Source organism: Choristoneura fumiferana, chromosome 27 (assembly GCF_025370935.1).
Source record: "Choristoneura fumiferana chromosome 27, NRCan_CFum_1, whole genome shotgun sequence".
Taxonomy (NCBI): domain Eukaryota; kingdom Metazoa; phylum Arthropoda; class Insecta; order Lepidoptera; family Tortricidae; genus Choristoneura; species Choristoneura fumiferana.
In genome coordinates, this window is record NC_133498.1 from 1,847,727 (window position 1) to 1,861,208 (window position 13,482).

Here is a 13,482-nt window from a genome sequence, read left to right on the forward strand (position 1 = left end):
GAGACCTCTCGCTACACTAGCGCCTCTAGCGGCGAATTCGTACGCGATAGCCCTCAGCCAACACTGGGACGAAAACTACAGGTTACAAAAAAAAACAATAAACAGCTTTCTTAGCATGAAAAGCCACGTATGCACTATTAAATATTAAATATGTTTACACCAACTGGCGCGGGCCACGTCGCGGGCGCCAAGTAGTCCACCGCCTCTACTGGAAGCAAGGGGGCGGTAATATGCGGAATAAAATATAGTTCGCGGCCGGTGAATATTTAAGGAGGCCATATTTGATATTTCTCTTTAGCTGTAAAGACCTAAAGGTTGAATAAAGACTGGGGACTTTGAATGATCTTTATCATATCGGCCGTAGGAGGTCCACTGTTGGGCATAGGCCTTCCCCATAGACCTCCAGTTGCTACGGTTGTAAGCGGCCTGCATCCACCGGCCTTTTGATGTGTGGAAAATATTTAGCCAGATTGTGTAATTATCATATATACTTAAAGTTAGTGTTCAAGTCCCGAAAGTGGTAGGTAGTGCTCATAAATAAAAAACCGGGCAAGTGCGGGTCGGACTCGCGCACCGAGGGTTCCGTACACATTTATAGGTATGTAAACGGGAATCGTGTCTTGAAGATATTTCTCGCTTTTTCCGAGTGATTTAATACATCCAGTGTATGCTGAGAAGTGTAAGCAAAATGTGCGCAGTGTGGGGTCAGATTATATTGTTCATTGATATTTACAGACATAAAAAAACAAGATTTTTAGAATTTTCTAGTTGGTTGTGTTATGATAGCTACCTTCATATCAAATTTCAAGATTCTGAATCACGAGAAGTACCCTGTAGGTTTTGATTCCCTTGCGAGTTTCGTAAATTTGCAGCATAAACGGCTGCATCTTTTGATTGCGTTAGAAGTTTGTTTTTTTCACAGCTCCAAGTGACAGTAGACCTCAGTATTTGATATAAATTTCAGCTTGATACCACCACGCCTTCCCGAGGAAAAGGGTCTTGACGCACAGACACACAGACGGACAAAAAGTGAGCCTATAAGGGTTCCGTTTCTCCTTTTGAGGTACGGAACCCTAAAAACGTTAAGGCTTAATTTCTTTTTATTTTACACGAATTGGGTACCGTAAACTGCTTCAACTTTGCCCTCTGGCCCCAACATTGCCTGATTCGATTTAGAGTCAATAACTAGCACCCTTCTAGGTTTTTAAACTTTTATCCCCCCCGTAATAATAATTCCCGTGTATATAAAAGTTTAAAACCTATAAGAGTGCTAAGTTATCGACTGTAAATCAAATAAGGCAATGTTGGGGCCACAGGGCAAAGTTGAAGCAGTTTACGGTATGCGCATGGAACTTGACTCGGCAGAATTCGATTGGTGCGCGTGGGCAGATTGATCGCGCTCGCGCCTCCATTCAGATCCTTGAGCTGGTTGCCGACACACAAACACACATACGTACGCTAATTAAATGAACAATGGCAGACGGATTGTCGCCGCCGCATGCCATGCTAAACTGGGGGGCTATTTTGAAGTTCGAATTTTGCACTTCGTAGTATCGGGCCAGCAGGGGGGCTATACTGTGAAATTCGAAAATCGAAGTTCGTATCGTACCGTCCCTCTCACTCTCGTATTAAATACCTAATATTAGCGTCTGCGGGACGGTACGATAACGATACGAACTTCGATTTTGTAGATCTGGGTTCTTGTTTTGTATCTTTTTGACATTGTGGGAATAGATTTACTTTAGTCTGTCCATCTGTCCGTCCGTCTGTAAACTACAGAAACTTGCAGTCACATTGACGTTACACTTAAGACGACATAAAAAAACTCGCGTTCTAACTTTCTATTAAAAAAAATGTCATGAATTAAAAGAACCTTTCGCCTTTATCTTTTTTTACAGCGTGTAATTAATTAATAATAATTTCTTGGGATAAATCACTACCCCGCGAAGGACCAGCAACAGCAAGAGTTAGGAAACTAGTGGCGTTGAATGTTACCTTAAAGTACTATACACCGTGTTTTTTTTTGATATCCGTTAACTTCAGCAGACGACTCAGTTCATTAATATGAACTACCTGATGATCAATATAGTCGCGAAATTGAAAAAAATATATAATTTTGTTTTCGAAAATAAAAATCTTGCATATAAATAGCTTCACATTCATTGTTAATTGTAAAATAAATAAACAAACTTGACAAGTGACATTGACGTGACATATAAGAGAGGCATCAAAAAAATCAACATATTTAACTTTCTTGTGTTAATTAAACACGGATTAGTTATGGACCTTGAAAAAAATGCATAAATTAAGGACATTTACGCTGTTTTACTGCTAATAATTAACTATCTTAACTTGATTATATTTTAAAGATTAACTTCATTTGACCTGTAGATTGTCCCCTTAAAGTTAACGGATATCAAATATAACACGGTGTTTTGTATTGTATATAATCTATCCTCCTAACGCCCAAGTCAAATTTTTGATTTATGAACATCAAACTTTATGTCATTTATGATAGAGTTTGATATTAAAATTTCAAGTCTTTTATAAAGGACTCTGGGCGTTAGGATTAGGAGGTTATAGCTCTTTACATGAAACACATAAAAAATAACAGTTTACGTTGAGACATCGATGTACAGTCGAAATTAAAGATATCTTTGACCTTGACTGTAGGTACCACGGCGAACTTATCTCATAATAAAATCTCTTCCAGTTGAAGTTAACGGAAATCAAAAATAAAACGTTCTATTAGCTATCTACTTCGCACGCAACTATCGAGCTCTGCCAGCCCGGTATTCCACATATCACTACTATTAACAACGTAATTACATTTAAACTTTCAATTACGACCAGTTGTAGTGCAGTTAAGTGGCACCTGCCGTCCGGGCACCGGTTGGAGCCCCGGGGGCTCGCGACCTGGATTTTGGACGCCGGCTGCGGCGGCGTTGGTGAAAAAATGTAGAAACTGTAATGTTACAGTACAGTCATCAGCACCAATATCTGACAACAAAGCGTGCACAATCGGATACGACTGTATTTTGTTAAATACATATTCAGAATAATGTCTGTTTTTTTTATATTCTTTCGTAAATAGCTTTCGGAGATATCGTAAACCTGAAAGGCACAACTTCCCGAGATATTCACATTTATTAATGAATGAATGAATGATTTATTTGTATAACATAGGTAAGTTACAAAGATTTTTAAGATTTAAGGTTTTTAAGACTTAAATCAAAGAGGCATATATAAAATATAGGCCTAGTTAAAATTAGAAGCATAACGTCAAATTAAAAGTCAAAGTCAAAATCACTTTGCAAAAGCACTTTGAATATCAACAAAAAAAAATCTAACACAACGTTTCAAGTGTCCCCATTAATTTTTTTGATTTTTTAACTGATGCTTAGTTAAAAAGGCTCATTTCAGTGATATTAAAAATAAAGGACATTATGAAGGCTAAATGTTCCTTTTTTAATGTTAAATGATTTTGAGTATTAAAATAGAAAAGCATAAATAATAGAAAATATGCCTATTATGTATTATTTTTAGTAAAGAAACAAAAAACAAACTTTCAACATTTATTTTCTCGAGTTTAACAAAATGTTAGATGTGCCCGTATGCGTTTCGACGGCAGAATAGTAATTCTGGTGACTGGTATCACAACCATAGTCTGATAAGATAAAAGCGAACCAAAAACTGCTCATCCGCGACCTTTTGATAGCTACGTTTTTTTTTTATTCGACTGGATGGCAAACGAGCAAGTGGGTCTCCTCTCTCCTGATGGTAAGAGATCACCACCGCACATAGACACCTACGTACGTCTATGCTTTGTTCTACCGAAGCGGCACTCACAAACTGGTCAAGGCATAGTAATCTGTATTATTAACGATTTTTCCGCCACTCAAAGCCCATAAAGACTTGTGTCTCCGTTACATATAGTCATCAACCTACCACGAATGAATAAGTTAACTTGTACCAGTATAACTGGTCGCCATAGATATGGAGACCCAAATTATATTATATTTTAAATATGCTTAAATTGTTGATAGACAGAGACATGGCTCAATGGTGATGGATGATATTGTCATTGGAAAAACGTGGCGAATATTAAAAAAAATTAAAATGAAAAGATTTATTCGGGACACACACATAAATAATAGATACAGAACAAAAACATAATAATAATAAAGTGAAATAAAATAAAATGAGAATACAAAATACAAAAAATACCCTTACCCTTATGCCTTATGCATTTTATCTAAAGAAAATAAGCAATTTTTATATCATTTAAATGCTGGCATTGGTTTATATTATGTAGAGAAGCAGAAGATTTGTTTCAACGGATTTAATGGATTTTGGCGCCATAATTTATAACCGGAATAAAGAGTACCTGCCTTTTATTTCCGAAAGTTGCTTAGGTCATGCGATATAGTGATGAACTAATTATTTCTAGACGAAGTCGCAGGACACAATAAAGTATTTTATCGAGAGCTCAACCCTCAGCTGTAAAGAAATTGAAAGGAGGAAGACGAGGAAGTAAGAAGCCTGTATTATTAATATATTTATTTAAATTCGATATTCATGTGTTTGGATGACCTTCGTCATTGGGCTTAGATTAAAACCTAAGCCTTCTTGTGGCTGCAGATACGTGTAGGTAGTTAACTAGTGGACGAGTGGCTACAAAAATCCTAAAAATGGCTACATTTAGCCACAGACCCGCCAAAGCTGGCAGCACCGGCGCGGGCGCAGCAACGCGTCGGCGCCGGGCAGCGAACCCCGCACCTGTCGCGCGCGCATCTGTCCGGTGCAAGCGTGTTCAAGGCTTCGCGGGGTGCCGGGTTCGGGCACACCGCATGCCACGAAGGACCCTGTGCATGGGCTGTCTTTCCCATAGGACCTGGCCAGATCATTACGCGGTGTCGCGTCGTGTTAATATACGGTGTCGAACCCTTGACACATCTTCATCTCAGCCGTAGGGCATCTACTGTTGGTAGGCTTCCCCCATAGGCTGTTACTTCGGTTGGAAACGGCCTGCATCCACCGTGAACCTGCGACTTTAACCAGGTCATCCGTCCATCTCGTTACACGCTTGCCGATCCGCATTGAGAACATTTCGGCCCCAACGGCCATGGGCCCCAGCGACTTCGATTTGAACATAATTTAGACAATCGTGATCGTATATGAATCGTAACGAGGGATAGAGTCTCATACGCTCCTATAATTTATCGTAAAAGTTGGTAACACTGCGATCAAGTGACCAACTTGCTAAGTAACATCGTTGGTTAGCTGCTGGTCATGCATGTGCTGGAATCCTAAAAAGCTTCCAAAATGGTTTCGAAAACGCAAACACTGCAGACTTGAATTTAAAAAAAAAAAAGGAAAAACGTGCCACATTCACCCCTCCCGCATCTGCCTTCAGCCGGTCCGGTTGGAGTGGACCCGTTTACTGAATGCAATAAAACATAATATGCGATTGTTTTAAAAGGTCGTGTTCTCGTGGTGAAATGATGAAGTTATTGAATTATTTAATTTACGCACGCGAAAAACTACTGGACTTTTCCTTTTAAGGGTGAAGCTTCTTCCGGATTAAAAAAGCTTTGTTATTTTCTTACAAGCTTTTCATATATTTGACTCCCGCCCGACACAAAAAGAGGGGTGTGGTGTTATAAGTTTGACACCAATGTCTGTCTGGCTAACGGTGGTATCGTAGCTCTCTAACGGATGAACCGATGTCGATGCGGTTTTTCAACGTGAAAGCGAGTTTCCATTTTGAGTTATGTTTCATAAAAATCGGTTCAGCCGTTTTGTGATAATGAGCTTTGAAATTACAATTTTGGGGATTTTTTTACATTTTTAAGTTGGATAGGTTTTTTCTCTGGTTTGGTTATGGCTTCCTCCGATCAATTTTTCCTACTTACACACTTTTTTTTTTCTTGTAGGGCGCTGCCTGCCCCACTTGGTATGGGGAGGTGGAGGGGGGGGGAGGCGTCTGGCATCCCACCGTATTTACTCAGCTACGGCATCGTAGACGCATACCTATAAAAAACCTCATTAATTAAAATCATAAAACCAATTAATAATTCTATTGGAAAACAAGTTTTTCCTCATAACCACCTGTTCCGAGATACCAGGATATCATAGCTCTGTATGTAGCATCGGAGCGTGCGTTGACCCCGCGCCCTTGACCGCCGGCTGCGCCACCTGTCAAATGTTATGCCGCCCTGGTACCTGGCAGCTAACCACCCGGTGTCTGCTAGTATGTGCGATCAGCTGACTGCCAAATCTGTTTGCGGATTAGTTAAACATGAAAACTTTTTGCATTAAGATAAAAAAAATAAGGCCGGGGGAGGCCTTTGTCCAGCAGTGGACGTCTTCCGGCTGATGAAAAAAATAAACATACAGTTGAAGTCGAACATAACCCTCTTTTTGAAGCCGGTTAATAATTAGTTGTTGCCCGTGACTCCGTCTGCAAAGAATTCGTTTATCGCTATGCGGCGGGAACTATGCAATTTTCGTGGATAAAGTATGTTAATCTAGCTAGGTTATGAGCTAAATATCTGTGTATCAAATTACATCGAAGTCCGTTAGGCTTTTTTTTTTAGCTTAAAAGAACAACACTTTCGCACATACACTCAAAAACTTTGTTATTTCGATAAGGATAAGTTATTGGTAAATGCCTCCTACGTGCCTGATATGGATCTTTGAGATAGATACAGTTGATACCTGAGCACCCCCTAGCCAAACCTAAGTTGCATGTTCAAGATTTATCAGTAGGGTTATCTGCTGCATTCGGTTTTATTTATTTATTTATTTACAAAATTACAATTATAAGCTTTTAAGTATACAAAGGGCCAGTCAGTATGCCACACGGCGACTCACAACTCGGAAAGTTACGCTCGTCTCGCTTCACCCTAAATAAAATAACGGTAGTTAAATCATGATTGTAAAGAGTTGTCCAGGGGCCGTAACCATGGCAACGAGGTACAAGAACTAGTTGATCGACTCATTTGAAAATTAGAAAAAGAAAGTAAATTATTTTTTTTTAAGGTTTTTTTTTTCAATACCTTTATTCACAACAACACAACACAACAACATTATTAAGTACAGTCAAGTGCAAAGATATTAACACGGCCTAAGTTACAAAAATATGTATAGGTACGTACTCGACTTTATGCACTTAAAATTAAGGTCGTGTATTCATATTTTTCTAACTTTGGCCGTAGCGATATCTTTGCATTTGATTGTACAAATAGACTACACGAAGAATAAAAGTGTCATTGCGATTGCGAATCGGACACCAGCTCAGCATAATTTATTTATCTGTTCTTCTACCGTAGAATAAAACAAAAGACTTTTGGATAGTCAGCTGGTGTTGGCATAGTTATTAGAATGAAAAGCAGCAGCCACATTTGTCAGATGTTCTCGAGTTGGAACAATTGATCAGCTGAGAGGCGATTTGTTTGTACACAGTACAGTTTGTGAACAGAACAGTACCACCTGTCAGATGCCATGGTGCCGTTACAGTGTCTGGCAGATTGTATACTTGATCAGCTGATTGTCAAAGGGTGAGGCCAAACGAACGTAATTTTATGAGTTGTGGGTCGCGTAGTCTCTCTCTAGGACATTACCCGCAGAAAAAAGTTAGGGACTAATGTAGTCTCTAGGACGCGTGACGGGTTAATGCAATGTGTAGCACGTTTTAAGTCGCCGTGTGGCACAAACTGGACTTTTTTACCCGACTGCCCGAAGGAGGGTTATGTTTTTCGTGCGTATGTATGTATGTATGTATGTATGTGGGTATGTATGTCCATATCTTTGGTCCTCGCTGCAACCTAATTATAAAACCTATAATAACCTCCGAACGCTCAAGTCAAATTTTTGATATATGAACATCAAACTATGTCATTTATGATAGAGTTTGAAGTTCACATTATAATAAGTCCTTTATAAAGGACTGTGCGTTACGAGGATAATTCTGAAAAATATTACGGGAGTGTCATTGTTTTAAACTAGCCCAATGTGCTGAAATGTTGGGTATTAGCCCGTCGAGCGATTTAAGGAAATCTGTCCTGTCCGAAAATGCGCTGGGCGCACTCAGTGAGTGTATGTATATCACAGTTCCGGACAAATTTCGCCAGGCGCTTTTTGCACCGCCTTATCGCTCGACGGGTTAATGTTATGACACTGTGCATAACATGCTCAGGCAGCACCAATTCACTGACCATGCCGTCCGTCGCTTCACACAGCAGGGTGGTCGGACCACCGCGGCGGTCACGCGACACCGCGGCGTCAGCGCGTTCGCACGGTGTCGTGTTGTGATGCGATACAGCGAGCCTCGGCACGGCAGGACCAGGGCGATACAGCTGGTGTTAGTGCCCAGTGGTTAGTGAACCTGAGCTTGAGGTCCCGGGTGCGATCGATCCTCGGTCGGGGCTATTTGTATGAGTTGTTCTCGAGTGGGTGTTTAATATGTACCTGTTTAAGTATGTCCAAAAAATAATTGAAAGCCAAAGACACCGCAAAAATATTTTTTTTCAGTTATTTATTTGATTGTATTAATTTTTTCGAATTGCCTTCATTATTAAAATTTTATGTAAATTATACTTGGCTGCATTTGTCTTTGGTCCTCCTTGTAGCCTAAACGTATGTATGTATGTATGTATGTAAACTCTTTATTGTACAAAATAAGTAACAAACACAATTGACAAACATTGAGATATATGTACAAAGGCGAACTTATCCCTTTAAGGGATCTCTACCATCAGTTAGGGACAGACAAAAAGTGAGTTTAAACATTAAAATAGATAGTGAAAGCTTCAATATAATGCCTTAAATAATAAAATACACAAATCTTTAATAGAGACCTAACATGAAAATAAACTACTACATACAAATAAACCCCCTTGCAAAAAAAACGGGCACCTATGGTTTTTGTATTTTATGTGCATGAAAGCTTACCTGAAAAACCATAGGTGCCCTATTTTTTTGCAAGAGGGTTTATATGCATACATATACAAACATAAAAAAAAAAAAGGATGTTTTGATAGATTTAAGGAGAAGGTGTGAGCCACATTTTCTTCAAACCCTCCCTGAACGATCCCACGGTGAGAGATTGCCTGATGGAGGTCGGTAGCCGATTCCACAGCCTTGTAGATTGCACTGTGAAGGATTTAGAAACATCTGGACAGTTTCCAAATTTCTTAAAATAAAAATAAAATAAAAAATCATTTATTGCCACATCATAATTACATGATCAAAAAAAAAATTGGAAATAAATAACCCAGCTACCTACGTTCCGGCAATGGGTACCAATCTCAGCGAATGCTGGACCCATGGCAGCATGCACCCAGCGCTGATTTTCAGAATGCTTGCTACAAAATCATTATTTAAAGACGTATAGTAAAAAAATAATTAAAATAACAAATTAAACTAATTACAAATAAAAAAACAAGCATGGTCTATCTGATTATAGTTGAAAGTGTGATAAGTGTGTGGGTATGTGTGTGTGTGAGCGTGTGCGTGCGTGCGTGTCTTGTTTTTTTTTTTAATTTTTAATTTACTTTTTGAAGTAAGTCAGAGATGCAAAGAAGCCGTAGTATCAATCAACAAAAACACTTAGCATCAGCAGTTGGTAGGCGGCGAATGTAGGTTACGCGAATTAACCACTTACGGGTCTTCGCAGAGACACCCTCACCTGTCGGTTAAAAGTGCAGCAAAACAAGATTCCGTAAACCCCGTGCCTGGTTGTTTGTTAGTTTGCGCTTTTGTTGCGCAGCACAAAGGAAGGTAGTGCAGAATAAGAAGCTTTCGTTAAGGCTTCTTATCCACCAGAGATGTGCGAGGATGTGTTGTGAGGTATGTGTTTTTCATGAACCGATTATTCCACTAAAGATGTGGCTTTTGCGCGTAATTAACGTCAATTTCATAAACCAAATTACCTAAATGTGCATAATTGATAATTACACACATTCAGAATGTCCTGATGAAATAGCGGTGTTATCAAATAACGGTTTCTGGCAAACACGACTTCGGACAAAAGGTATTTTCTAAAATAAAACTGCTTCATGCTCTGTTCATTTTTTCATCGTTCGGTTTACTTTTGAAGTAACAAATCAACTTTTTTTTCCCCAATACGCGCAGATGTGCAATTATTTCTTTAGCACGCTTTGTAGTGAAAGGACGTAACTCGAAATTTCACGTTTACCTGCATTAACTGGGTGAAGTTTTAAATCATCTTTTCAACGTTATAACAATCGCCAAGGTGCGTTACAGATATTATTTACAATTGTGTTTGTTTTTTTTCACAATCATTCGGATATATGTCATCGCTTACTATTTTTGGAAATTAATGTGAGATCCATTTTCTGCATTTACGAGAAAGTCAAAATCATGGCGGAGAAGGATGCCCAAATTTATATAATGATTTGGTTTAGCTAAGGTTGTGTTTTTTAAGTTTTTGTTCTTTGTTTGTAAAAAAATTATAATGCTATTTATTGTTCAAAATGTATCGTATTACACTTCTTACACCTAATGGTGTGACCCCTGCGAAATCAACATGGGACAGCACTTTTATTTAGTCTCAAATTTCCATTAAAAGCAAATTCTTATTACCGAAAAGCTTTTTTGATTTCTATACGTGTTAAATTTTGACACGTACCCTCGGCGGATGCTTACCTGCTTTCTCTTTTGTGTGGGGTTCGATTCCCGACAGAGCGTCACTAAGCTTGCCCGGTTCCCATACGGTGCAAGGTGGCTGAATCTAAAAAAAAAGTAATCCACTCGCCTTTGTTTGTCAATTTTGTGGTTACCCGATTTTACCTAGCGGGCCATTGATCAATAACAGAGCATAATTGTTTTTTTATTGTGGTGTTATAGTGCAATATTAATTAAAATGCCCAAGAGAACACGGTGATGCGTCCAACAAAAAGTAAAAAAGTGAAATTTAAGTGACAAAAACAAAATGGCGCTGCGGCACGATGCTAACATGGACTCAAATTTTTTAACCGCCGACCCGCCTCCTATAGGCGACATGGACTATCAACCTAGAACCGACCTAGCGTCGGAGTATTTTAATACATTTAATCAAATATGTGAAACTTACCGTCCTCCGGATTCAGACGTCAATCTTCGTCAGACTTCGGACTCGCTTCGGTTATCTTCGGAAATCCTAGATGGAGTGCGCTCCGAGTTTATAACGACGGATTTCTGCAATGAAAAGAGAGAGTATGAGGTGGAGAGGTTCCTCAACGGAAAAGAGGAACAGATATTCCAGTTCGGCCAACCCGATGCTTCGGCACTGCTCAGGCATAGAGCGAGACGGAGATTTAACGAGGAGCACGGACTGCCGCCGGCTGCAACTAGTCAGGAGAGTGGGGTGAGCTCAATTTTTTAATTGACAGGTTTTTTTTCGCCGAACATCTTTTTTGCAGATGCGTTCGTTGACCGAATTTTCGGTTCACCGAAAGTTAACTTTATGAAATTATCCGTCTGCTTTCAATAATGTAGTAATTTTATCTTATGTTAACAGATTTGCATTGACGATGTTTTGTAACAAAAGTACTGCTAGGAAATAATTTTCGGCGAATCAGAAGTTACATTTTCCAATAAAACAATTAAAGTACAAATTACTTAACATTATTGTTTGCGCGTGTTGTGCTCATTCTTACAGGAAACCGGTGCATATTTGAATGCATTCGCGTTACGCCCCTAAAATTTCTCGGAAAAATGGCGCGCGATCTAGAATCATCTTTACACATTATAAAACGTACGTCATACATATGAAATGACACATGACTCTTTTTAAAACCATATAGCGTGTGCCACATGGTGTCTGGAGTAATCCTACTTCCTACTTTTTTTTTCAGTGGTAATAAAAACAGACAGCAGTATATTTTATTTTTAATAAAAACAGGTACCTAGTTGTAGTTTAACAGTTTAATAGATGGCAGCACAGGTACATTGTTGATGTAACTAACTAACTTTCTACTTATATTATAAATGCGAAAGTTTGTTGTGTGTGTGTTGTATGTTACCTACTCCTTCACGCTAAAACGGATGGACGCATTTAGATGAAATTTATCTTATATATTTATATATCCCGATATTTCCAACGGGATAGGGATAAAATCTTGAAAATGCTACCGCTGGGTTTAGAGTCTTGAAATTTTGGACAGCTGTTCTTATGACAATCTCAATGAAGACCACGATATACATTTTGGAAATTCTCAGGGGCTTTTTCTAAAATTCCGGAATTTCACTTGTAACTACCAGATCGAATAGTTTACGCGTGCGAAGCCGCGGGTAAACTCTAGTCATACATAAATTACATATGTTATGAATGCTAATAAATGTTGTCCTGTAAATCATATTTTATCGGAGAAGAATCGTATATTTATCATGCTCTCTCAATTAGCTTCAGTATACTCATCGTACAGTCGTTTTCATATTTTCCCAAGTTTTTCGCGATTCCCAAGGTCAAAGAATCGAATTGCTTTAAAATTCCAGAGAAATAATGCGCTGTTTGGGAGAAACGTGTCAAAATGGTGTTGTAGAGCGCCATCCTGCTCTGTCTCGTTTTTTTTCCGTTCTGGCGGTTCACTTTTATATTATAGATGCTCTCTCAATTAGCTTCAGTATACTCATCGTATGTGGAAATGTCACTCATTTAATACAATAATTGATTGACACTTCGGTTGCCGTCGTATGTGGAAATCAGAGAGCGTACACCGATAATCGAAGTTCGTATCGTACCGTCCCTCTCACTCTCGTATTAAATAGTATAAGTGACTGAGGGACGGAACGACACGAACTTCGATTTTCGAATTACGTAGTAGCCCCGCTGAGTTTTCCTGATAGAAAATTATTATTCACTATATCTGTGTACCTATTATTGTTTACTATATCTATTATTATTTTGACGCCCGGATAGCCAAGTGGTCAGAGAACCTGACCACGAAGCTTGAGGTCCCGGGTTCGATTCCCGGCCGGGGCAGACATTTGTGTGAATAAAATACGAATATTTGTTCTCGGGTCTTGGATGTTTAATATGTATTTAAGTATGTATTCATCTATATAAGTATGTTTATCCGTTGCCTAGTATCCATGGTACCATCAGCCAAATATGTGGTCTACCACCCTAAAGTTTATAATCGTTTGCATGTCATAAAACAATAATGCCAATAGACGTGTCTGTCAACTTGAAAGTTCGACTTAAACGACATGTTAATTTGATAGGAACTTGTTTTAAAATTGATAGAACACTTATTTGGCTGATGGTACAAGCTTTGCTTTGTTTGTGATAGCAGAAAAAATCGAGCTGATAAATTAAACGATTTACTTGGACATTTGTTTCAAACTTTTATTTGAAAACAAATATGCACTTGGCATAAGTTTCCATACATACACTGTTTCTGATGGTATCACAATTTATTATAACATACATATATTATCTTGATCGCATGTGTCAACTCTCCATATATCACGTAA

General features: G+C 38.7%; 1 protein-coding gene across 1 annotated transcript in view; it reads left to right on the top strand.

The window, feature by feature from the left end:
• The window catches only part of da (transcription factor daughterless), a 65,000-nt gene that overhangs the window by 14,041 nt on the left and 37,477 nt on the right, over window positions 1–13,482 (top strand). Inside the window, 1 exon segment of the mRNA XM_074108660.1 lies at window positions 10,873–11,371. Coding sequence (XP_073964761.1) covers window positions 10,958–11,371 — 414 coding nt within the window. The 5' untranslated portion in view covers window positions 10,873–10,957.